This window comes from Microcaecilia unicolor, chromosome 11, assembly GCF_901765095.1.
Source record: "Microcaecilia unicolor chromosome 11, aMicUni1.1, whole genome shotgun sequence".
NCBI lineage: Eukaryota > Metazoa > Chordata > Amphibia > Gymnophiona > Siphonopidae > Microcaecilia > Microcaecilia unicolor.
The window spans coordinates 77,478,106-77,504,867 of record NC_044041.1 but is presented as its reverse complement, the minus strand read 5'-3'; the positions used below and the strand labels follow the sequence as shown (position 1 = coordinate 77,504,867).

The 26,762-nt window shown below is 41.9% G+C and overlaps 1 protein-coding gene across 1 annotated transcript in view; it reads right to left on the bottom strand.

Moving 5' to 3' along the window:
- The window catches only part of AP3D1 (adaptor related protein complex 3 subunit delta 1), a 131,823-nt gene that overhangs the window by 73,861 nt on the left and 31,200 nt on the right, over positions 1-26,762 (bottom strand). The window contains 9 exon segments of the mRNA XM_030219918.1: positions 4,733-4,963; positions 5,186-5,334; positions 15,299-15,444; positions 15,918-15,966; positions 16,088-16,137; positions 24,068-24,117; positions 24,746-24,819; positions 25,720-25,859; positions 26,354-26,483. Of these exon segments, the coding sequence (XP_030075778.1) occupies positions 4,733-4,963; positions 5,186-5,334; positions 15,299-15,444; positions 15,918-15,966; positions 16,088-16,137; positions 24,068-24,117; positions 24,746-24,819; positions 25,720-25,859; positions 26,354-26,483 (1,019 nt within the window).

Sequence of the window (26,762 nt, the reverse complement as noted above, 5' to 3'; positions counted from 1 at the left end):
GGGGGGAAGGTTAGATAGGGGTATAAAGTTTTGTTGATAGGAATTTATCATTGATGTGAAATGTAAGCAAAGGTTGCTGTCTTTGATGTTGTTGATCGATGTTTGAAGAATTGTTATAATAAAATAAAAATAATTAAAAAAAAAAAAAAAGTAGCCCACGTAGCTACGCCACTGCTGCATACCCCAAGAAACAGCTTCCATCTACAAACAGAACAACGTGTCTCAATTTGCTGGAGAGATGAAATATAAAATGTGTTTTCAGAGGGAATTAATGGAGCAATTTTTGAAGATTTACAAGGGTAGAAAAAACATTTACACCTGCTGTGAGTCATACATAACCGTCAGCCAACTGATCAAACCTCTGTGGTGCCCAAAACAACTCCAAACAGCACATAAATTGAATTTGAGCTTGGCTCCTTAACTGGCTCCCCTGTTTTGAAAAATCCCATAACTAGATGAGTAAGCAAAATGATATACATACATGTACAAAGCTCCCCCACCTAATGATCCTTCTCTTTTCCGACTGTGGAGTCGGAAGCAATTTTGCATGCAGCCGGAGTCAGTAAAACTGTAATGACTCCCGCTTCAAAATAAAATTTTACATTATATGATAAATTTATAATTTTATGCACACACACACACACACACATATATACATACATTTGTCCTGGATCTAAAGAACTGATAAATATACGTTATATTTACCAGCAATTTAGATTCCGCACAAAAATTTAAAGTCTAATATCAGTAGAAGTTGAACAGTAGAAAAATAGAAGAGTTGGAGTTGAAGGTTTGGTGTATCGACTCCACAGCCCTGTTTGAGTTTCTTTTTTTGTTGTTGTTGTTTTTTTTTTTTTGTAAAATGGCAGCCATTGTACATGCCATTGTGAAGACACTGCTGCAGCAGATGGTACAGAAGGCGTAAGCACCCCCCAACACCGAAGCTGACTGACGTAGCAGTCCCTCAAGAAGTTCTGGAAACAAAGCCCGGATGTGCTCTTTGAGAGCCGCCTGTCTTGTCTGAAAAGAAGGTGAGCCCTTAGGTCCCGCAAGGCCCCGAAGGACCTCAGAGGACAGCCGTGCAACCCCAAGTCTTCACCCGCGGCGACCGCCGATCACCAAGGGTTGAGCCCCCAGCTGCAGGCGGCCAACGGGACTTCTGGAACTGCGGGGTTGACGAACTGACCCAGTACTGGAACCAGGAGCGAAGCGGGCAGGTGGAGAACAGAGGAGTCCAAAACCGGCAACAGGTCAGGGCAGGCAGCTCACAACGTAGTCTGATACAGGCAAAAGGTCAAGGCAGGCGGCAAGCAGAGTAATCCAGAAACAGTCCAAAGGTCAACACCAGGAGAGCAAGGAAACAAACTGAAAACTAGAAAACATGAAGACTGGCCTCAGGAAACAGAACCTGAAGCAATGTCCTGTCTCAGGCCCGCTCCTTAAATACCATCAGCATTCAACCGCCCAGCCCCAGCCGACATGGCCGGCCAATCAGAACCTGGTTACTGATAAAATCCTTCTGATTGGTTCCGTCCGACCTCCCAGGCGGGACTACAGCACCAGCCTCCCAATCTAACTCCTCTGAGGCGGAGCTTCGGGTTCCCGCGCCCGAAAGTGAAGGAGACGCCGGCCATCGCATCTCGGCGCCATTCTCCCCACTGGCGCAAGCACGGACCCCATAGCCAGCGATCGAGAGCCCGGCAACTGCGATCACCGGCCCGCGGCAAGCCCCAGCTCTCCGTCGCGGCCTCAAGAAGGCCGGCCCTCGCCATGATGGACACCGGTTCCTGCTTCCTGCAGAGGAGCAGTCGGAGGGAGCGACAGATGTGACACCGCCATCGAAGAAGGCTGCAGGGTCGGTGGGACAGGCGGTGTCAGAATCCATGGAGGCTTGGGAGCAGGCATCGGGCTGCTAGGAGACCGACGCATCGGCACCTCCTGCATCGAGGGGGAGCGATCCTCTCGGCGCAGACGCTTCTCGGGTGCTGACTCTCTCGACGTCCCGGAGCTCCAGATACTGTGCATCAAAGGAGAACGATGTCGGTGCTTCTTAGCCTTCGCTCAACGCCCGTCATCGAGATTCCTCAGTACCGATGAGGAGGACGTGGAATCCTCACACCTCCTAGGGGCCAGGTCTGAGAAAGGCCGGTCCCGGGGGGGGGGGGGGGGCCTGCATAAACAGGAGGCCTTGAGGTAGGTGGAGACCCACTCCAACCTCACTGCTCCCAGCACAAATTGGTCTCATAGCAGCCATTACCTCTCTCCCCGACATCGATGCTCCCTTCGACGTCAACGACCTCGTTACCGATGTCGATGTCAAAGGACCGGACTGAGCCCCAAAATGTTTTTCTCGTTGGGCCTCTCGAGACGCTTGGGTCCATTTCTTCATACGAACACAGAGAATACAAGCGGCTGGGCTATGGTCGGGCCCAAGTCACTGAATACACCAGGCATGGGTATCGGTATCTCAGATAGTCCGGTTTTACCGAGTACAACGCTTGAAGCCGCTGGGAGACTTTGATGATATGGAAGGAAAAACGGCTTCGGCAAAATCAAAAGACGCGATTGTGCCTAAAAAAACAGAAAAAGGCACAAAAGAGAAGAGGGGAGAACCCGAACATGCGGCCTAAAGGCCGGCCGTGACGAAAAAGAAAGAAAACTTGAAACAGGTGAAAAAACTAAAAGGAAACTACGGGAACCTTATTATTATTTTTTTTTTCTTGAAAGAAAAAAATTAAATAAAGAGAAGTGAACGAACTAGCGAACAGTGAAGACTCTTCCTGGGCCTGAAGAGGAGCAGAAACTAACACTGCCGCACCTCAACGCGGAGAAAGAAAAACTGAAGAGAAGTGCTCACGCGATGGGCGGGAAATCAGTCCATGCACGCCAGAAGATTCTTACAAAACTTTTTAATATTTGCTTGCAAAATGCCGCTGCCGACCCACATGCGAGAACAAGCAGCCTACTTGTCCTCGGAGAAAAGTCAGATCTAATCAATCAAATTTGCAGATTGGAGATATCATCTGTGAAGGAAGTTGATCTACTAGGGATAGAGCAATTACTCGAAAAGTACCAATGATTTACATTTCTCTTCTCTGGATCTCAGACTGGGGACTAGCTATATTTTCTCTCGGAGGAAACTCAAGATCTGTCTCTGATGAATTAAGGAGATCCTATATAATAATTCTCACCTCCAACAGGATGTGCTTGGGACCGTGCCTGCCGGAAGTGGTCTGCTAGGCAGGCAGGCAGGCACTGACCTCAGTGACATCAGTGACAGACAATTTGGCAAAGCAAAACAATCTGAGTGCTGGCCATTAGGACACAGGGTTGATAGGAGAGTTTTAAAAGACTGAAGGAACAGAAAAGTGTTAAATGGGGGTAGGGGGGGAGTTGTGAATGACTGAAAGACATGCAAATTTGGGACAGGAAAACAATCTCAATGCGGCCATTAGCACACAGGGTACATAGGAGAGTTTTAAAAGACTGAAGGAACCAAAAGTGTTCAGGGGGAGGGGGGGGGGGGGGGGGAGGAGTTCTGAATGAATGAAAGAAATGAAAATTTAGGAGAGAAACACAATCTGAATGCCGGGCATTTGTACATAGGGTAGACAGGACACTTTGTTTAAAAAATGAAGGACGTGAAAGTATTACAACTTGGGGGAGGGGAGAGGAGGAAAGTGGTGGGGTATCCGGATACTGGGCGTTAGGGCCACGGGGGTACATAGACTTTTGAAAGCCTTAAGGAACCCAAAGTGTGGGAAGGAGCAGGAAAAGGAGGGGAGGGAACGGGGTGAGGGGTATTAGGCAGGGGAGGGGGCCCTGTCACACACTCTCATTCTCACACACACACTGTCACACAGACAGTCTCACTCTGTCACACACCCGCACATTCACTCTGGCTCTCTCTCTCAAACATACACACTCCCAGGAAAATCTTGCTAGCGCCCGTTTCATTCGTTCCAGAAACGGGCCTTTTTTTACTAGTTATAAATAAATGCTGATCTTTTGATACGGTGTGGGGGGAAAGGAGGATATTTTGTACTGTTTAGTTTCCTTTTATTGTTATTTAAAATTTTTCTTTGACAGGTTCCTGGAAGAGTATATGGGATTTATGGTTGCTTCTGCTAAGGAAGGGCTTTTCTGGGTGGTACAATGTGCATACGTTTTAAATTTGTTATAAACTAACTTGCCTAGTTCTTTTTTGTGGATATGGTGTGGGATATAAATGTTACATTAAACCTATGTATGTATTTATTGTTCTTTCTACTATAGTAAAAATGTGACCAAAAATTTTATGAAGAGGGAAATTAACACTCACTTTTAAAGTTTTATTTTTGACAAATGTCACAATCATAGCATTCTGTTTAACAATTCTGAATATTCAATTAGTAACATGCTCCCTAGAACTCATTTTCTTTCTCTGTCCAATCTTCCCAGTCATTCATCTTCAAATGCCCCATCCTCAAAATCTTTACAGTTCTAAAAAGCTTCCACTTCATCTGGAATGCTAACTTTCTAATTTTGTGACAGCAACTCCTTTTTGTATCTCTAGCACCTCGTCAACTTTTCCCTCAAACACTACCTTAACCAGAGTCCTATGTAAAAAAAAAACACTAGTCAATACTTAGAATGGATTAGATGATCCCTAGCATTTTCATATTACCCTCATATAAGTCTGCTAGTTACCTCCTACATGTTATTCATGGAATACCAGCTCAGTGGCACTTACTCAGAGAACTCTCCACAAATCCAGGCAGCCGCATACAGCACCTCACAGATTCCATTCCTCTGGGTATTGCTGGCCAGCAGGTGAGAATTGTCCAGAAGCATGGCCATCTGGGACACTGCAAACTTTCGAATGGCCTTGACTCTGATAGCTACATCCAGCATCTGAGCTGCTATGAGGTGTCCATGTCGAGTACCTTCCAACCGAGTCAGTTCTACCAGGATGCTTATGTACCTAATGCATAAAAATTAAGGCAGTCACAATTTTTAGAACTGTCTTTTAAAAGACAATTTGCACAACAAAGAAAACTGTTAAAATAATGGAACATAAATGTAAACAATTAGACACTTGTGCTCCCATACTTCTAAGACTACTGGTTCCATTTCCCATTACTCAATATATTTTGTGACCATCGTGCATTTGGTTTTAGAAGAACACAGCAGAAAATCTACGAACCACTCAAAGTTGGTAATGTACTGATAATTTGACTGGCTACAGATGTCGATGATTTTGGTCAGCAGTTCATCCCTGTATGTTGTTCCTTCTGCTTTGTCCACATGTAGCATTAATTTCTTCACAATCTCCATCAGGTTCTTCTTTGATACCTGGTTTCAAGTTGGACAAGTAATTAACAGCTGCACACCCTAAAAAAAATTTCACCAAAATATTCAATATTTTGGTTCCTACAAGGCCTGTGAAATGATTGCCATGACCCCCTACCACACTCAAGTAATGCGACATCAAAATCTAGACCAGTGATGTTCAGTAGCAGTGACTTCTAGGAAACCACTGCCTGCTCATAAACTGAAGTTTTCAGGCACAGAACTTTTAATACTGCGTGCATAACTAACTAACTCAGTTGCAACAGCTTACAGACCTGATGCTCTCATAGAAAGCATAAAACCAATTAAAGTAGCGTATGTGTAAAGTTAAAGCGCTGAGAGTCAGAGAGCACAAGAGTCAATTTTCTTGTTACTGCATAAACTGCAAAGAGGCCTCAGTTACCGAATACAAGGCAAAAGGTAGCATATATAAACTGTACTATTTTACTCAGCATGATCTCCAATTTGGTATGCCCCTCTCTCTTCCCTACCTTGCATGAGGGTCACTCTGAACGGGAACAGAACTAATTACAGGTTTACCTATTATACTCAGATACACACACACGCGCTCAAGTATGTCTATCCAAAACCCTTGCACATACATACACACACACTTAACAAGAGAAGACCTACCTAATACACCCTCACACACCTACACACATAAGCACCCAAGGAAAAATAAAAAGTCAGTGTTCCAGTATATGTCAACCTCCCCCATACTCCAGAGAGGTAAAAATGCTCATCAGAAGAATACTAATAGGGCTATCAGCCCTAACACTAATAACATCTTTAGATACCCCAAGTCAAAGCAAGCATAACAACATACTGATACTCTGCAACCTACATCACCCAGCAGGAAAAGCCACCCACTTCCTGGGGAGAGCCTGGACAGCCAGTAGAGGCACTCTAAAAAAAAAAATGGAAAATCGCTCTCTCGACAATCACAATAGAAGAACAGAAAAGAGAACAAGAAACACAGAAACCCAAACAAACGACAATTAATGAAAATTACCACAGTTGCACTGACAGAGGACGAATATTTACCAATACTAGTGGGATATATCAACGCAAGATCAGTGGTAGATAAAACAGAAACAATAAGGGACTGGATAACCGACAAAGGCCTCAGTCTCATCTTTCTTAACATGGATCCATGATAAAGAAGACCCTATTGTACTGGATCTATGTCCACCAGGTTATAAAATCCTACACTGGACCAGAAAAGGGAAAAGAAGAGGAGGAATCGCATTGATCTATAGAGCTTTCCTAAGGGTTGAAGCCACAGCGGAATCTAACACACCACAACTGGAAATCACCTCACTTAAAATCAAAGACTAGACCCTACATAATCAACTGTGCTGCATCCTATTCTACAAACCCCCAGGAAACTGAAAAGTGACCCAAACAAACTTCATGGATTTCATTTTGCGCATGTGTTGCCAACCCCAATATCCTGCTAATAGGTGATATTAATCTACATCTAGATGACCAGAATATAGACAGCTCCAAAGAATGTAACAAATTCCTACAACTATTGGACTTTCAGCAACCACTAGTGACCACAGCCCATGTCAAAAGCCACGCCATAGACCTACTAGCCTACAGATTCTCAAAGGACAATAACTTCAAAATACAGAACCCGATATGGATAGCATCCCCCTGGTCTGATCACTTTAAGCTAAATATGACCCTCTACTGGAAAGAGCACAAATAACACCCAATAAAAACACAAATAACATACAAATCACGAGGAAAGATTGACACAACCAAATTTTGGACTGCCATATATGAAGACCAATGGTCTCCAATGACCAACACTGAAGAATTTCTATCAGAAAGGGACGAAAGGTGTACCAACACACTGGACATAATAGCACCTATGAAAACAAAAACCAGACAGAAGCGGAAATCAGTCCCATGGTTTGATGAGGATCTAAAAGAAGCTAAAACCCTCTGCAAAAGACTAGAACTAGAATGGCAAAAAAATAAAAATTAAAAACAAAAGTGTGGAGAAATGCACAAAACAGGTACAAGACCAAAATTAAACTGGCAAAAACAAAATTCTATAAAGAACAAGTAGGCCCAGACTACAAAGACACAAATAAACTATATAAAATCGTTAACAACCCAACACCAAACCTTTGACAACAGCGAACCCCCCCACCCCCGTCAGCTAACATTCTTGAAAGATGCTTCGAAGAAAAGATTCTCAACCTAAGGAGAAACCTTAAAGAAGACTACACAAACTTTGAATCCCTAATTGATGAACTTGACCACACCTCAGAGGACGCACCAGTAGACACAACATGCACCACCTTTACACAACCCACAAATGAGATAGTAGCACAAGCGTTAAGGAAATTCTCCTCTACTTACTGCATGCTAGATACATGTCTCAACCACGTAGTAAAAGCTGCCCCAAACAGATTCATAGACCACCTCCCATCTGAACTACATGTTTCAGGCAGGCTGTTTCCACACAAAAAAAAAAGGCAACATACTGCTTACACCAATCCCAAAATACGTTAAGAAAGACAAACATGAACGGTATCGCAAACTACTGGCCGGTGGCATCCATACCTCTAACAACTAAAATAATGGAAGGAATAGAGGCCAACGAACTAACTGACTGCATTAACAAATTCTCCGTACTACATGACTCCCAATCAGACTTCAGACCCCATCACAGCACCAAAACAGTGTTGACCACACTACTGGCCAACTTCAAAAACGAAATCTCAAATGGAAAAAAACATACTTATACTACAATTTGAAATGTCAAGTGCATTTGACAGGTTGGCCACATAATTCTCAAAAGAATCCTTGATAAAATTGGAATTGGAGGCAAGGTGCTTAACTTATTAAGTAATAGAGTCATTCCGTGTCAAGTGGACCAATTTTAAAGGTCGTCCCCACCTCACCATCTCAGATTTTGATGAAATTTGGTACATAGTTTCTTTATGATAAAAAACTAAGCTGTGCAAAACTTTAGTTCAAAAGACTAAAAATTGGAGATTCTAGGGGACCTCAAGTAAAGGGTTGCAAAATGTCGCCTGAGCAAAAATGACATTTTGGGCCAACTTCCAGAAGCTGTAAAACTGGAAGTTTTAGTAGTACAAGGGGGATATTTGGAGAACCTGCACTACTTTTAGGGCTTAATGAACTGGCAAAACCCCATGTTCCTAGTCCTCTTACTTTTTGAATGGTTTAGGCTCAAACTTTGCCAAAAAAAACGGCAAAAATCAATTTACAGTGATGTTGAGGCTGCTGTAGTTTCTAAACTAGTTGGCCTTTCAGGTTGATTTTTGGTAGGTGTACTAAATGCACGGCTGTAATGAGGCATTCCAATTTGCAGCACTTTCCTTCAAGTGGTTGAAAAATTATAAGCGTTCAAAGTTGGTATAAAAAGCATTTTTGCCCATTTTGGGCTATCTTTGATGCCCTTGATCTCCAGTGGGACAGCTTCAATATTCTTTCTTTTAGCACCATTAGAAAGAGCAGATTTCCTTCTATCAGAATATGTAGTTTTCAATTTGGAGTCTCTCCATATAAGGATTGCAAAAAAAGTGTTTTTTGGCCAGTATTGTTGAATGATAGATGAAACGGATATAGGGCCCATCAATGTTTCTAATTGCTGTATAAGTCACTCAGTTGCTTTAAGCATGCGTTGGTCCATGGTGGCTATGCCACTACCAATTCAATAGGAAGTGGCAACCTCATCGCCAAGAGGTCACGCCCGATAGCAAGGCAAGTCCAGCCACTTGGCACAGGTTCCCAAGCCTGAAGGTGGGCATCTTACTTGAGGTTCCCAAGCCTCATTTGGTTGTCTTTGCCTAGTTTCTCAAGCCTAATGGGGGTGTCTTAATGGTTCCCAAGTAAAACCTCAGTGCTGAAGTGACAAGAATTTTTCACTGATAAGTTTCACTGCTGTTTCTGGAAATGTATACTGTCGTCCAAGTGTGTAGTTGCTGGTACTGGAAGAACTGCTAGAATATGCTGTTCAGAAATCCAACAAGAATCTCTTCTGCTAGGCCAATGAAATGATCGTGCAGGCCCGCATGGATGCATAAAGTTGACCAAGGCATCATGTTCTTCAAATGATGTGTCACAGACATTGCCAATCCACCATTTGTTGTCATAAACACAGGCAACATACTGCCCAGGCTGAAGTTGAGACACATTTATGCCAGGTACACTCACTGGGTCATCCGACTGACAAAGTTTGACAACAAATGAGGAGGAATCATTTGACATTCTACTGACTGAAATTTGGTTCAAGTCAATGGGAATAAACTGGTGATTTAGTTCCAGCAACTGTGGAAGCTTTACTGAATCTTTCCTCTTGTGCAGATCTTGAAGATTCAATTTCATCCTTGGAAACAAAAAAGAACTTGATTTTATTTATTTTTTGATCACAAAATTCAAACAAGCCTTGTGCTGTGAGAATTTGGCTATTTTTAGGTCGTTGCAAACTAGCCTGAGCAGCTAGTCGCTTTGTTGTACCACCTATGGCATCACATGGTGACTTGCCATGGCTTCTGCCAAAGAAATTCCACTGTGCACTTATTCCAAATTCTGTTTGATGATAGCACAAGTTGGCAAAGTTTTTGAAGTTCTTGTATTGTGCAGCTGAGCCATCACTAAAGTATGTTACATATTTTATTTCTCCAATTTTGCTTTTCAAGAACGTGATTAATTTTTCCAAGAATGCATGTACAGCAACTGCATCATGCCGCAAGCTGTCACTTATTTTGCAAACACTTATGCACTGAATTTCACCTGAAGCATCACGGAAGTACCCAACAAATGGATGCAGTGTAGCTTGACTGTTTTCCCAGTGGAAACCTTGAACAGCATCTTGGACAATAAAGGAGTAGTTTTCAGCAAAGTCCAAGAGAACAACAATTTCACAAGGATTTAGGTTTTCTTTAAGTATTGTGTCTGATGTTTGGAAATGTAATGGTGAATTGACAGGTTTGAAACTTTCAATGCAAGCTCAGATACAAAATCATCAACATACATTTGTTTGGTCTCCAGTGTGGTGCGATCTGTATGAACCCACTGCTTAAACTCGATTGTTTCACCTGGGTCAGCATCAATGAACACTTCTGTCAGGTAATTTTCAGGCACATCTTTACCTGGACATATTTCACACCTGTGAAGCATGCATTCTTTGCATTCCAAATTGCACACAGTTTTAGCCATCAGTGCTTTGTAATCTTCGTTCAGCAGATGGCTTCCAGCAAGCATAAGCTTCACATTTTGATGAATGACACAAACACACACTGAATGCATACCAGATGAGCCAACAGTGACACACCATTTTGGCCTTAGCTCACAAAATTTGGAAAAACCCACTTCTGGCCCATTTCGAGTACGATATGCAACAAACATTTCTTTTAGATTGCTAAGCAGCAAGTGCTTTTGCATTTGAATTTTTTCAGTGCCAGTTCTGACAGAGACAAAATCTTTTTTCCCTAGGCACAGTCTACTGAATTCATCATCTTCAAAAAAGCCAAGAATTTTTTTTTCTGTTTCTTCTGGTAAAACTTTACCTTTCTTCTTGTCTGGTTTTGCCAGAATTCCACAAACTGATTTCAGATTTCTTGCTTTTTTAACCATTCTAGTTGAAACCATGAATTCTGAGGCAGTTCTTTGAATAGACCAGCTGTTTGGTGCTAAAGTTAGTATTTGCAGTTTTTCTGCATGATTTGCTGAAACTTGGACTTTGTTTTTCAACTCGTTTAGCAGGTTATCATAATCAGAACATTTGTCACATTTCTGACTGGTAGAATGTCTAAGCCACCAGCAACTGCAAGATGATGACTCTCAAAGTATTTTGCACTCGCCTGATTTTGCGCTTGGTGTAGCCTCGTACATCACGCTTGCTGACTTTTTTGAACTTTAATGGAGAAAAACCAAGAGATGTCAAACTTGTGTTCAACTTGCCAGAAATGTCACTGTGTTCATCATCTGCTGCTGTTGATGATGATAAAGAATCAGCAGCTCTGTTACTGACGTCTTTTCAACAAGATGGACATAGTTTCTGACCCGGCACAAATATTTTGCTTGTTAAGGCCTTTAGCTGGGCTGCTAGTGTGTCATCCAGCACTCTTAAGCCCCTTTTTGCATTATGACCACCTTTGGAAAATGGGTTACAGCAGGTTCTTTGCAAAAATTCAAACTTTTTCAACAGTAAAGATTCATGATGAAGGCAAATAGTTGATCCAGCATAGAAAAGTTGACCAGAATGCTCTTGTAACAACTTCTGTTGATCAGGCAGAAGCTCTTCAATTAATTTCAAACCTTTATTTTTATTGTATGTCAGTAAATGACACTCTGATGTGCTTGAACAGCCAACTGAGCAAAGTGGAAATTCATCTGATCTTTCTGGATCCATTGATGACCATTAGCATCAGTTCAACAAACGCGTTTATTCTTGCAATCAGGTTTTCAATGGGTAAAATTTTACTTCAGTCTAAAGTGATTAATATCTTCATTTGTGGCATTTAATTCAATATAAATGAGCCTGTCGGTGCAGGTGCGAGTTTCTTCAACAAGAAGTATGTATACAATGGTTTCCACCCTATTTTTTAGTTTACTTGAACACAGTTTTATAACATAATATTTAAAGAAAACTTCTTTAGCCAGTTAGACTTGGCCAATTATGATTGGTGAACCCTGTTGCAAGGCAGAATTGTTTGTTTCATTGCCCAATTGTATGCTTCTGGTACCTCCTGGCTCCTGAGTGTCTGTTGCTAGGCTTACTTTGATGCCTACAGTTCACTAAGAGGTCAAACTGTAGCAAGGGTGAAGAAACACCAGCAACAGACACTCAGACGCCTTGCAACAGGGTCCACCAATCATAATTGGCCAAGTCGGTCATCCTAACTGACTGCAGTTTTCTTTAAACCTGTCATGAAACCTGGCCTCATCCTTCCACATCCTAAAAAACATTCCTGTTTTTTAGTTTTCTTGAATACAGTTTTATAACATAATGTGTTCTTTATTTTAAAAAATTGTTGCTTTTTGAAAGAAGAATCACTTTTACTACACTTGTATCAAGGGTGTAGTGAAGAAATCACAGGCTGCTGCCCGCAAACATTTGAGGGCATTTTTGCAATCCTTATATGATGAGACTCCAAAATGAAAACTAAATATTCTGATAGAAGGACATCTGCTCTTTCTAATGGTGCTAAAAGAAAGAATATTGAAGCTGTCCCACTGGAGATCAAGGGCATCAAAGATAGCCCAAAATGGGCAAAAATGCTTTTTATACCAACTTTGAACGCTTATAATTTATCAACCACTTGAAGGAAAGTGCTGCAAATTGGAATGCCTCATTACAGCCCTGCATTTAGTACACCTACCAAAAATCAACCTGAAAGGCCAACTAGTTTAGAAACTACAGCAGCCTCAACATCGCTGTAAATTGCTTTTTGCCGTTTTTTGGCAACGTTTGAGCCTAAACCATTCAAAAGGTAAGAGGACTAGGAACATGGGGTTTTGCCAGTTCATTAAGCCCTAAAAGTAGTGCAGGTTCTCCAAATATCCCCCTTGTACTACTAAAACTTCCAGTTTTACAGCTTCTGGAAGTTGGCCCAAAATGTCATTTTTGCTCAGGCGACATTTTGCAACCCTTTACTTGAGGTCCCCTAGAACCTCCAATTTTTAGTCTTTTGAACTAAAGTTTTGCACAGCTTAGTTTTTTATCATAAAGAAACTATGTACCAAATTTCATCAAAATCTGAGATGGTGAGGTGGGGACCCCTGGTCCACTTGACACGGAATGACTCAATATTTAACAACTTCTCTCTTCCCTCCATGGAAAGCAGAATTTGGGGACCCCCAGGCTTGCCACTCTCACTGATGCTATTCAACTTAATGATGACCCCCCCTTGCCTGAACACTATCTAAACAAGGCTTCAACCCCCTTATCGACAACGATGGCGTGTCCATTTACATCCCCTTCCATAAGAAATCTGCATGAAATTACATCTAGAATTGCCGATGGCTTAAACATAATAGAATCCTGGGCATCATCATTAAAGCTCAAACAGAACAAAAAAAAAACACACTGCCTACTCATCTCACAATATCGAACGATACCCAAATACTGATACCATCGGCACATCCCTCCCAATGTCTGACAATCTAAAAGTCCTAGGAGTCTCTATTTGACAGCAAACTATCCCTCAAAAAGAAAACCTCAAACACAATGAAGAAAATGTTCCAAACCATGTGGAAACAAACGCATAAAAAAAAAATACTTCCTGAGATACGTATCACGCACATTAGTCCAATCCACGGTCCTCACCCATGCAGACTACTGCAATGGAATATACGCCAGATGCAGGGGACAACTACTCAAGAAACTGCAAACAGCACAAAACATAGCAGCCAAACTGATATTCAGAATAAATCAATATGAAAGCGCAAGACCACTGCTCCTCAAACTTCACTGGCTACCCATCAAAGCAAGTATATCCTTCAAGATCTGCTCCCTAGCTCACAGGATAATTTTTGGCCTTGCACTGGAATACATGACAAACCTAATAGAACTACCTATGTGCAATGCAATCGAAGGCACAAGAACCTACCTCACTCTTCACTTCCCCAAATGCCAAGGTCCAAAATACAAATCTGCACACTCAACCAGCTTTAAATACACCTGTCCCAAAATCTAGAACACAATCCTGAAAATCCTAACTAAAATGCACTACCAACTTGTGAAGAAAAAGTGTTTTAAGCCTGTAAAATGTAGTGAATATTTTCCTGCATTATGTCCTGAATGTACTTCTCCTATTTGGCCAGCAGGTGGAGTTTCTTTGCTGTAAAGCTGTTAAAGAACTGCTTTTTTCTTTAGTTTGACACAAACAGGAAGCAATAAGCAGTATATATTTGAAAGACTGGGTTCTGATTGGCTTAGAGTTTGAAATTACCCAGCAGTTGTTGTTGTGGTTGTTGCTTCAGTCTTAGCCCGGGAGGAAAGAGAAACAGATCTCTTTGCTGAGGCTCAGTGAATTATATGTCCTGACCTTCCCAGGCACTATTTAGACAGTATAAAGATGTTCAGTTAGTGTTATAATTGACCCATACTTCAGTTACCTGTTATTGTTTGCTATTTGCACTATTTTGTTCCACTGTTCAACATTTTTTTTTAAGAGAACAAAATAATTGTTTATTCGCCCTGTTTGTCTGGACTGAAAGAATCCTGGTGGTTTGTATGTTGGGTCTATGAGTGCTTTCTGGGAACTATGGAACCACTGGGAGTGTGGCCCCAGTACCCTAGAAATCACTGGGGATAATTTGAGAGCGGGAGACTATAGCCCAGAGGGGGTTGTGACCCAGTCGAGGGAGGAGGGTGCGAACGCAGAGCACAAGCGGCAGGTGCAGGCGGACCTGAGCTGTGCTGGGGATAGACCCTCTAAATGGCGGATGGCTAAGCGTTTTGTGACATGACTAAACTTTTTGAAAACACCTAAAAGCCCACTTCTTCAGACAATCTTTCTTCGAAGATCCCACCCAGGCTAAGTATTCAGCAATACAAAAAAGCACTAACAATAATGTTACAAGCCTAACTGTATTAAACTGTAAGCCACATTGTACCAACAGCCTGATGGGAAAATGTAGGGTACAAATGCAGAAACAAAAATAAACTGCTAAAAAGTGGAGGGTATTATTTTTTGTGCACTGCGATATGATCTGATACAAGACGTTCAGCAATACTAAAGTACCAGTGGATTCTACATGTCATTTACTGGAAGATGTGCCCATCTACTTTCATAATATTTTTCATGTTTTTTTTTTTTTTTACATTCTAGTAACTGTGTTGATTGTATACATACTTAAAATAAATCCACCAAATTATATTGTTAATGACAAACTAATAAACCATGCATCAGGGTTAAATAATTTTAACCTAAAGAATAGAGAGGAATTGCAAGTAAAGAACTTAGGAGCATACCATTCCATAGAGAAGATCTAAAGCTCGGAGGCGAATGGATTCATCCTTGTCATCCAGACACTGGAGAATAAGGTCTTTGTGGGACTGGACAGACTTTGGATGGGTCTTCAGGATTTTTGACATTGCCAACAGACCAAGGTACTTTACTGGAAAAGGAGGACAACACCTTAATCAGTTTTAGTTCACCATGTTGAGGAAAAATGCACACATGGACATGTAACAACAATTCCAAGAACATCAAAAGTAGACAGCTCCCCATCCCCACCCCCATCTACCCATCCCCAAATCTTGTTAATTCCTCAAGCTGCTCCTGTGCAATTCTTGTCTTAGTCATTTTGGTGAATGTGGCACAAAAGTTTACACAATGAACAGACTCACATAAGAAAAAAAATGAAAGTGACGGCACACATCCAAGAGTATTCTGGGCAAAGCAGGCACAAAACTTTCCTGAATAATCTCTCACCCAATGTGGGTTAAGTAGAGACATTTCTAAGACACTGATCAGATCAATATTTTTGAAGCATGCAAGACAAAATTTAACACAGAGTGAAAATAGAATTTCACGCTATATAGGATAAAACCTTCTGCTTTCTGCCTGTCAGCCACAAGTCATACTTACAATTCTGGTCAGAATCTTCAATTAGAATTCTTAACTTCTGAACACAAAGCTGAAAAGAAAGGTATTTCTAGTCAGGATAACTGGTTTACCACTAATACTGAGAGACACCTCTACTGCATATTTAATACATTTAAAGGTATATTTAATATAAACACATCTTTATGAAGTACCTGAATGCTTGCACTGTGATTGGGCATTCCAGAAGATAAAGATATCAACACTAGATTACAAATGGAAGAAAAAAATAAATCAAAACTCCAAGTCAAAGCAGAATTAGCAGATTAATACTATGGGTTTACTCATGAAATGTTTGCAGTGGTTAATTCTGCACATCAACACAAATACAGCAATAAATGTATTTAGCTTGATTAAAAAAAAGGTTACTTTATTTTCTTACCTCCATTTTGTTTTATTTCTACTTATTACCCCAAAATGTGCAAATTATATAACAGCATCAATCACAAAATGAAAAACAAGATGGTAAATTTAAGAGTTAAAGGAAATAAAGCAGTTTCACACAAGCAGCACGCTATCAAACTTTAATTGCCTGCAAAATCTAAATTGGCAGTTTCCTCCAACTCAATCTGAAAGGAAGGAGGAGAGAGAAAGGACAGTTGGTGAAAAACTGAGGGGAATAACAGGAAGTGAAATAGGAGAGTCAGGATTAGGGAAAAAGATGGAAAACTAAGTTGACACAGTAAAAAGAGGGAAATTGAAGACTGGATAGTAAGAATGAATTAAACCTGGACAGAGGCAGAAAAATAAATTGAAAAAAGCTAAAAGGAAGAGGAGAGAGAAAAATGACAAATGGAGAGGAAATCCTGGCAAGAGAAGATGGAGAAAAGCAAAAAAACTAGAAACTGGTACCAACACAATCAGAAAAAAATAAATAAATGGCCAGACAACAAATGGAGAAAAAATAATTTTAGTTTTGTTTACGATAAAGTAAAAGTAATAAGATGTGTTCGAGAAAAGGAGGAAAAGGGAATGAAAGCAAAACGCAATAAACGTGACATATAACAAAGTAAAAACCGAAGAAAACCTATATAGATCACGAAAAATAAAGACATCACTTTTTCCTTTTTTTTCCCTTGAACACATCTTATTACTACTTTGACTATCTTTGCCTCAAGGTACTAATACCTTCATATGCAAGTGTGTGTTAAACACCCCTCATTTTTGCCACACAGCATAACTTCGCAGAGTATGCTCTACTTTCTGTTTCAGCAATTCGCATTGCAACTAGAGCAGTATTGTGCTTTGTAATCTTTTGGACAGTATCCTATATAATAAAATGCATCTCCAACATTCTGAAGCTGACTGCGTGGCTGAGGCATTCCTGCTCTCTGTATCCATCTCCTGAATTGACATCACGTACTTCCGGGTTCATCACAAGCAGAAGTGACCAACCACACGAGGTTTCTCGGCTTCAGAACGTTGGAGGTGCATTCTATTAAATAGGATTGGTCAGTTCCTTGAAGCACAGCCAGAGCTCAGGGTCCTGCACAGTAACGCTCAGACACCAGAGAGAGAGGGGGGGCCTGACACCAGAGGGGGGGGGGGAGGTATCTCTGTCACACACACTCTCTCTCAAACACTATCTCTCTCTCACAGTCAATGTCTTTCTCTCTCTCACTCTCACACACTGTCTCTCACACGCTCTATGTCACACACAGTCACTCACACACTCTCTTGGTCTCATACACTTAGTCTCACACACTGTCTCACATACGCACTTGCACACACTCTCTCTCACACACAGTCACTTTCACATACTCTCTCTCAAACATACACACTCCGAGGAAAACCTTGCTAGCGCCCGTTTCATTTGTGTCAGAAACGGGCCTTTTTTACTAGTTTTTTTTATAAAGCAAGGAGGTTTAGTTTATCCCTTTTCAACTTCTTCTGAGATACTTATTACACAGCCATTTGGACCTTCTTTTGAACTTTTTTTTTATTTATTTATTTTTTTTAAGTAATGGGCACTGTATTTCCAGTCCTACACTATTTTGTTTTCCTATGTTCAATATATATTTATTTTAAGTAAGGAGGCTCATTTCAGCCTTTTATTTTCCACTTATATTTTTGTGCAGGATTTATTTTGTGCATCCTGAATCTCTTTTTTTTTCTTTTAGAGAAACACATTTTTCTATATAGTCTACCACTGGGAGCAATCTGTTTATATATTCTATCACTAGGAGAGTTCAGTTTGTCTTCTGCCTTGCTGTCGCTTTCCTGCAGTATTTCATGCTTGTTTTTACACGTTTCATATTTTCACTTTACATCTAGCAATCGTGAGCTCGGAAGTCATGAGGCCAAGCCTTGTTTACAAGAAAACACAGTCTGTCCGATTCATGACTTCCAGATATCTATGCATCAAAGAAGAATACTAAGCCTCTTCGTCCTCTCTGTGAAAGGACAGAAGCTCCACAGATTGGTTAAGACGAAATGTTGATACCACTGTCAGAAGGCAGGAACCGTGAGCAGGGAGAGATCCCTGTCTCCAAAAAACAAGAAAAGGACCCCAACGAGAGAGCCTGAAACAGGCCCAAGCCACAACCTGAAATTTTAGGGAACCCAACACCAATCCATTCTGAAGACCTGCTTGGAGAAACACTAGGATGTGTGCAATTTGAGCAGAGACAGGAGACAGAACACCAGCCCTCAAATGTCCTCCACACCCTCACGTAAGCCATGGGTGTAAAGCATTTCCAAGCAAGGTAACAATGACCAAATCAGGATAATGTTTTCATCTCAACCGAGCCCTCTCAATGGACAAGCCGCAAGATAAAGGGGAATGGATCCTCCATGAGCACTGGACCTTGCTTCAGTAGATTGTGTATCTACAGAAGACAACAGAGGACCCTGGTCCAGCAGTCAAATCAGGCTTGTGTAGAACAGCCTCTGCAGCCAATCCAGGGCCACAAGAATTATTCAACCCCATTGCAAAGTGATTCTTTTCAACACACAGCCTACCATGGGCCAAGGAGGGAAGACATACAGTAGATGTGTCTCCGGCCAGGGCTGTAGTAGGACATAGATTCTCATCGAGCCCGATTCTTTCCAATGGCCAAAGAACTTGGGCACTTTGGCATTCCTTTTCATTGCCATCAAGCCAGAAGAGGAGAACCCCATCAGTTCACTATCAGCTGAAACCCCTTGCAGGATAATTCCCATTCTCCTGGGTCCAAGGGGTGCCTGCTGAGAAAATCCACCTCCACATTCAATGACCCCCAAAACATTTTCCTGCCCAACTCACGGAGGCCACCTCCACCAGATGACTGCGAGTCTTGCCTTGCTTGTTGATATAAGCCACCATCATCACACTGTCTGAGAAAACTCAGACCAGGGCCAGTGCCAGAAAGGCAGCAAAGTAAATTAAGGCAACACTGTACTGAGCTCCAAGTGATTTATCAACCACTAAGACTCCTGTTCCGTCTAGGTGTCCTGTGGAAAAAGGAACTTGTAATAAGCTCCCCAACCTGGCTTCCTGGCGTCTGTTGTAACCACCTCCCATTGTGTTACTAGAAAAGGAGCTCCAATGGTCAAATTCCTAGGTGACAACCACCATTGCATACTCTGTCTGGTAACCAGAATCCAAGGAAGATGAACAACCACATATAAACCCTTGCCCATCAATGACCCTAGAACCTGGATGTAACCCCAGACCCTGAGGCTGCCTTGACAGAGAAAAATCTGTTGAACCACCTTTGATCTCCTGCACTCTGTGAGAATGATCCATGCCTTGTCGAATAGAATGCCCAGATACACCAGTGTCTGCGATGGAGTTAGTCTGCTCTTCTTAAAATTGATCACCCAACCCAATGACTGCAGATAACTTCATCTGTCACAGACACTGTCCAATTAGGACAATGAATGAATGAGCCAGTTGTCAATATATGGGCGAACTCCGATCCCTGGCACCAAAGGAAGGAGGCCTCCACCACCATAATCTTGGTAAATGTTCTTAGAGCCATAGTGAGACCAAAGGGCAAAGCCCTGAACTGGGTGTGACGGCCCAGGACTACACAACGTATAAATCTCTGATGCGGGAGCCATATGGGTATAGGCAAGTACACCTCCTCGAGATCAAGTGGCAATGAGAAATTCTTCCACTTGTACCGAGGCTATGACTGCTCTTAGTGTGTCTATGAGAAAGCGGGACACTAAAGTGGCAGTGGTTTAGACCTTAGAGATCTAAGGCTGGACGAAAAGTGGCTTCCTTCTTTGGGACAATGAAGTAGACGGAGTATCTGTCTTATCCCTGTTCAGCCTGGGGAACTGGAACATCAGCAAGGATTCTGAACCTCGCCCACCTTGGGTCCCTTTCGACAAGGAGACTACAAGAGGAGTGACCGGGCTGGAGAACTCAAAACTTGTAACCTTCTGTAAAAAAAAAAAATCCAGAACCCAATGGTCTGACATGATTTTGGCCCACACCTCCCAAAACTCCTGAAGATGTCCTCCCACAGGAGGAAGAGTGGACCAGTCTTACATCACTGTGAAGCTCTAGAGGCATTGCGTGCTCTAGCTGACTCAGAGGAGGACTTCCTGCCCTCAGGAAAAGAAAATTGGCATGCCTGAAAGCGGGACTTCTGATCATATTGCTGACAACCAGGTTGGTACCATCTGCTGTCTCAAAATCGAGATAGAAAGCCCCCCCAAAATCAGACAACCAGATGCTTTTGGCTTATCCTATGGCAACCACTGTATCTTAGTTTCCCCCAGTTCTTTCACTAAGTTACTGAGATCTTCTCCAAATAGTATTTAACTTGATGTGACACTGAAGCTCCATCTGCTGCCCAATGCCACAACCAGACTTGATGATGTGCAGTGACAGCCAAAGACATACTGAGGACATAACAAGTAGGTGGATTCCGTTTTCAGCTGGGCATTATGGCGCCATCTTGTGTTGCAGACACTGATGCCACTTCAAAGGCTTGTTTTAGCAAGCCTTCTGGCTTCCTGTCCTATAGAGAGGATATCCTGGAAAGCTGCAATTTTTTTCTCCTCCAGAATTAATGGGTAGAGGAAAGCCATGGCTCTTCCCACTCTAAGCCCCGTGTCCAGTGAGACCCATTCTGCTATAATCAGGACCTCTAAGCCCCCCTCATGATCAACAAAGATGGAACTTCTGATGCCAAAGCAGAAGGCTCCTCAATGGAAGAGCATTGCCAGTGCTTCAGAAATAAGAGTACTGAGCTCCTCTTTATGAAAGAACCTCAGTACTTTTGGATCATCCCCCTCCTCTAATGGCTCCTTCAACGATGGCTCCTCTGAACAGACCAAGGCAACATCAGATAAGGAGGGAGAAGCAGAAATAGCCTTACCAGCCCACTCCTGGAGGTCTAAATAAGATCTCTTAAGAGCTGGAGAAGCAGCATGGCAAGAAACTGAAGCACCTTGCAGCAACTCTAACTGTCCCTGCTTCAATAAACAGACCCAGTTGTAAGAGCCATATAAACTCTAGAGAAAACAAAGATCCTGATGCAGCTGAACACACTGACAGGCTCAGAGGCTGAAAAATGGCAGCTATGCTTCACATGCGAGTAGAAAGGTTGTTCTTCACTGCCAGTTGCCCCCTGCACAATGGCATGGCACCAGTTCCCGCACTCTCCTGCGTCAGCCTGCCGAAGAGCCCAAAGACACCAGCATATTCAGGTGCTGCGCCAAACCATAAGATGTGCTGCTGCTGACCATTTCCTCCATGTCCTGTGGGATTCCCAGCTTGCATGCACTGCAACACCTTGATGCCAGCTGGCAGGTCCCACAGTAGGAACACTGCTTATCTGCCTCCACAGGAATTGCCATTCACCCCGACTGTCATAAGTGCAGCACAACATGTCCCAAACAGTGACAGGATCTCTCCCCCGCACCATGCAGAACTTGCAGCCCTCCAAGTGGCTCTGAGTCAAACTTTAGTCAGACTCACCACTGCCAGCTGTTCCCCCCAAGTTTACAGTCTCCACAAGTCATTACAGCAGCCATACTGGGTCAGACCAATCGTCCATCTAGCCCAGTATCCTGCCTCCAGCAGTGGCCAATCCAGGTCATAAGTACCTTGCAGAAACTCAATTAGTAGAAACATTCCATGCTACCAATACCAGGGCAAGCAGCAGCTTTACTCATGTCCATCTCAACAACAGGACTATGGACTTTTCCTCAAGGAACTTGTCCAAACCTTTTTTTAAAGCTCAGTTAGGCTAACCACTGTACCACATCCTCTGCGAGTTCCAAAGCTTAAAAAAATGAAAAGTGAAAAAAAAAATACTTCCTCCTATTTGTTTTAAAAGTATTTCCATGTAATTTCATTGAGTGTCCCTCAGTCTTTGTAACTTTTTGAAAGAGTGTTTCCCACCTTAGCCATCTCTTTTCAAAGCTTAAGAGCCTTAAACCTTACTTTCCTCATATGGCGGTAGTTCCATACCATTTATCATTTTGGTTGCTCTTCTTTGAATCTTTTCTAATTCCACTATATCTCTCTTGAGATACGGCAACCAGAATTGAAAGCAGTACGCAAGGCGAGGTTGTACCATAGTGCAATATAGAGACATTATAGTATTCTTGGTCTTATTTACTAGTCCTTTGCTAACAATTCCTAGCATCCTATTGCATTTTTGGCCACCACCACACACTGGGCAGAAGATTTCAGCGTACTGTCTACAATGACACCTAGATCTTTTTCTTGAGTACCAACTCCTACAGTGGACCCTAGTCTCAGGTAACTATGATTCGGAATATTCTTCCCAATGTGCATCACTTGCATTTGTCCAAGTTAAATTTCATCTGCAATTTGGATGCCAAGTCCAGTTTCCAAAGATTTTCCTGCAATTTTTCACAATCTGCTTGTGTTTTGACAACTTTGAATAGTTTTGTGTCATCCGCAAATTTAATCACCTCATTCATCATTCTGATTTCCAGATCATTTATAAATATGTTAAATAGCACTGGTGCCACTACAGATCCCTGTGGCACTCCACTATTCACCCTCCTCCACTGAGAAAAATGGCCATTTAACTTTATCCTGTTTTCTGTCCACTAACCAGTTCCACCTAAGGACACTCAGGAATATCATGAGAAACTTTGTCAAAAGCTTTCTGAAAATCTAGACACACTACATCAACTGGCTCACCCTTATTCACATGTTTATTCACGCCTTTCTCACCAGTTGAGGAAGGCTCAGGACTCTATCCCACACTCTCCAGAAAACCTCTTTCCTTTTTTTTTTTTTTAGGTTGTTCTGGAAAAGGAGATTTCCACGAGAAACAGGGATGAGGTGAAGGGAGGAAAAAAGTAAATTTGCGGGGCACCTTAGACATGAATCTGAAGACCTCCAGATATGACTCTATAGACTCAAGCTACCCGCAAAGCTCAACTGGGGACCAGATGACCAACTGGACCAGGAGCAAAACAAACAGAACCCGAGGCTGAAAAGTGTGTCCATCCACCTGCTGGAGATAGAAAATACTGAGCAGCTGGCCTGGATGCCAAAAGAGATATGTCTCACCCCAGTTTTCATTTCTCTATCTACACCTGCCAGCTGATTGGCACAACAATCCTACACGTTCTAGAATAGTGGGAAGCTACTTAATAGAAAATTCTCTATTCCCAACAGAAGCAATACTTAACCAGGGCAGATTTTGGGCCAGTCTGGAGGGACTTCAGGAAAACAAATTAGCATGTAAGATCTAACTTCTCCTCCTATACTGTCCCTCCAGTCTGACCCAGACTGATGGGAAGTACCAAAACAGTGAGCTTTAAGGGCAGACAAATTTCACACATCAAAGGCTGCACCCTGCTTGCCTGAACAGTCACTAAATAGTGTTAACAAAGGAATGCATCAAAGACCAAACAGCTGCCCTACAAATTTCCTAAGGTCTCTGCCCACAAGGCCCCCTGCCTCTGACACATTATTTACCACCATTAAATAACCCATTTAACATCATGCATTGAGAGACACAATCTTGCAGCTCTAAAGATGGCACTAATCTTTCTGAACCCGGTAGAGTGAATGCCACAATCCCCACCCACAAAATCCCCAGGAAAAAAAATGGCCATAAGCACTCTTCATATGATTGTATGACAAGAAGCACAGATCAGAAAAAGGTTATTTTAACATAGGAGTATTAATAGCAGACACTGATTCTTACCTGCTATTACTGTGTTCACACATTCATAGAGAAGGGACATGGCTGAAGTGCTAAAGGAGCAGAAAGAAACTATTTCAGAAATAAAAATCTCTCCCCATCCGCAAAACAGGTAAAGTGATTATTCTGTGCATCTAGTGGAGAGGAGTCTTCAAGTAATAACCAGTGCAGAGACCACGAAAATGTGGCAGAAAGATAAGAAATATGCCTCATTATATTGGTGCCACAGGCTTGATTAAAAAGAATTTTCAAGCACACCTGTCTAAACGAACTCCAGAAGGAAGCTCTTTAGCCTGATGCAAGTACCACAGCAAGTGTTCGCAGTAAATTTGAGAGACTGAGAACATACTCCATATGCCCTGGCTTAAGAGTAAGGTTTATTACTACCACGGCATATGCAAAATGAATCCATTTGGAGATATTGCCCTAGACAGAAATGTATAGGGTAGTCTAACCCCTACTCCCACCCGAAACAAAAATTAAGGAACAAAAAAAACAACAACCACCCACCACACTAGACAGTTCAGGAAAAAGCAGGCATCAAAACACAGATCCGAGTGTCAGGTGCCTAAGAAAACATATCTTGCTGCATTCTCTCAAAGTAAGCCATGGTTTACAGCTCTCCTGCCACAAGCTTTATAGGGAGTTTACATATACAAAATGAGGGGTTTTTCAACATACCTATGTATGAGATTGGTGAGCGGCTCAATCAGCTTCTTCCCCAGTCTAGGTTCTAGTGGAGTAAGTGCACCAAACTATTTGTATAAGGGGAAAAAAAGTACGTTTTTCAGAATTCATCATTTAGTAGAGATAATTCCAGGTGAAGAAACTTTCAAAGCACCGTCTGAAAAATGTTCACACATTCCTTTATACAGTTGGTGGAACATCTCCTACCCCTATTTGCCAGGAGACAACAGACTGTACATGAATGCTTCATTTTTGCAGTATACAATAGCATAACATGATTAGGCTGGTCAGTTCACTCTTGCATTAAGTTGGCTCTAAATTAATACTTGGCGAGAGAGTTCTCTTAGTGAATTATTTTCTCTTACAAGCACTTGATAAGACTACAACTATCCAGAGGCACAATGCAGCCACTTTCTGGCTAAGATATAACATCTGACCTATGAACTAAGCATGGTCCCTTGTAACCAAAAACCTGTACAACACTGGAAAGGAATGGAAGGATAAAGTTAATGCCCTGTTACTTAACCTCTCTATGGAGGCAGAAGCATTAGAATTATTGTTAAGGTGGAAGGATTACACCTACTGTTAAATATTAAAGTACAAATAAAATTCTCAGCAGATTATGTAGATACAATGACTTATAACAGAGATCCACCCCTTTCTGCAGCCTGGCAATCATGTAGATGCCTGCTAATAAAAAGTAACAGCCAAAACCTTTCATAGGCTACTGAATTTCTGCTGCATGGCTCTGGAAGCCTGGTGGTCAATGTCAAGTACTGTGTCACTGGGGAAAGGGAAGTGATTGTATGTGTTATGTTGCCATCTTCATAATGCAGCTTTTTCTCACTTTATTAGAGTGTTAATTAATAAAATCCTGAAGTGAGAGATTGCTCCTCCTCACCACATATGTGCTAATAAGCACACGAGCCTGGAATCCACGGTAGCTAGCAGAGAAGTGAGAAACTTGCCAGTTTTATAATTTTTATCAGGACCCAATTATTGGTCGATGAGGTCATCAGCTTAAAAAAAAGCGGTGCTAAGGAAAGGTAGTTTTTAGGATTGCGTCTTGCCAGTTCACAAATGACATTCACTGCAGCAGACTGGACACCTACGAACAAAAACAGGAACATTAATTTAGCTAATTTTATAAAGGCTCACAAAAATACAGATTCTACAAAATGGAACTGCAAAAGTAATACATACACATACAATTGCCTCCCCCTTCAGCACAGAACCCCCCCCCCCCCCCCCCCCCCCCAAATAAGTGTCACTATCTTAGAAAAATAAAAATAAGTGTCACTATCTTACAGAAGTGAGTGGCATTTCAAGCATTCACCCGATAACATGGAAGGAACAATTTCCACCAATTGCTCTCCATCACAACTACCATTTCACTTTAAGCAAAATTATCACCCAAGCTACAGGTTCTAAAATATTTTTAAAATCACACATTTAAAATGGTTATAAAATCAGCAACTATCAATGCCTGCTGAGCATTTGGACTCCTTCCCAAGCTATTTTCTGTGTTCAATTTACGATGCATCCCAGGAACCAATACAGAGACAAAAACAGAGAAAGCTCAGTTAAACAAAATAAACCAACCAGGATCAGGATCTTCCAGTTTCTCTTTAAGGCGAGGGAATGCAGGACGGAGGGATTCTGGGTACCTCAGAAACACTTTATACATGATCAGAACAGACTTCTTTCTGATGTAAGGTTTTGTGTGGGACATCTGTTAGCAAAACAGCTGTAGTCAGTGTCCTGCACTTACAAGAACATTTGTCTGAGAGACTGAAAACACTGTGCCCCCCAAACCCTTTCCCACCAAAATCCTCCCATAATCCATTTGTTCAATTCCCACTGCCTTTATGATATTGCATGTAAATTTTTGCTTACCAACTATACTACTCTATTCTACCCCACCATATATTTCAATAGGCATCAGCTGCTCAAACTATTTCTCCCAAACCCAAACACTCATTTTCTGGTTTCCTGCATATTAATCTAACAG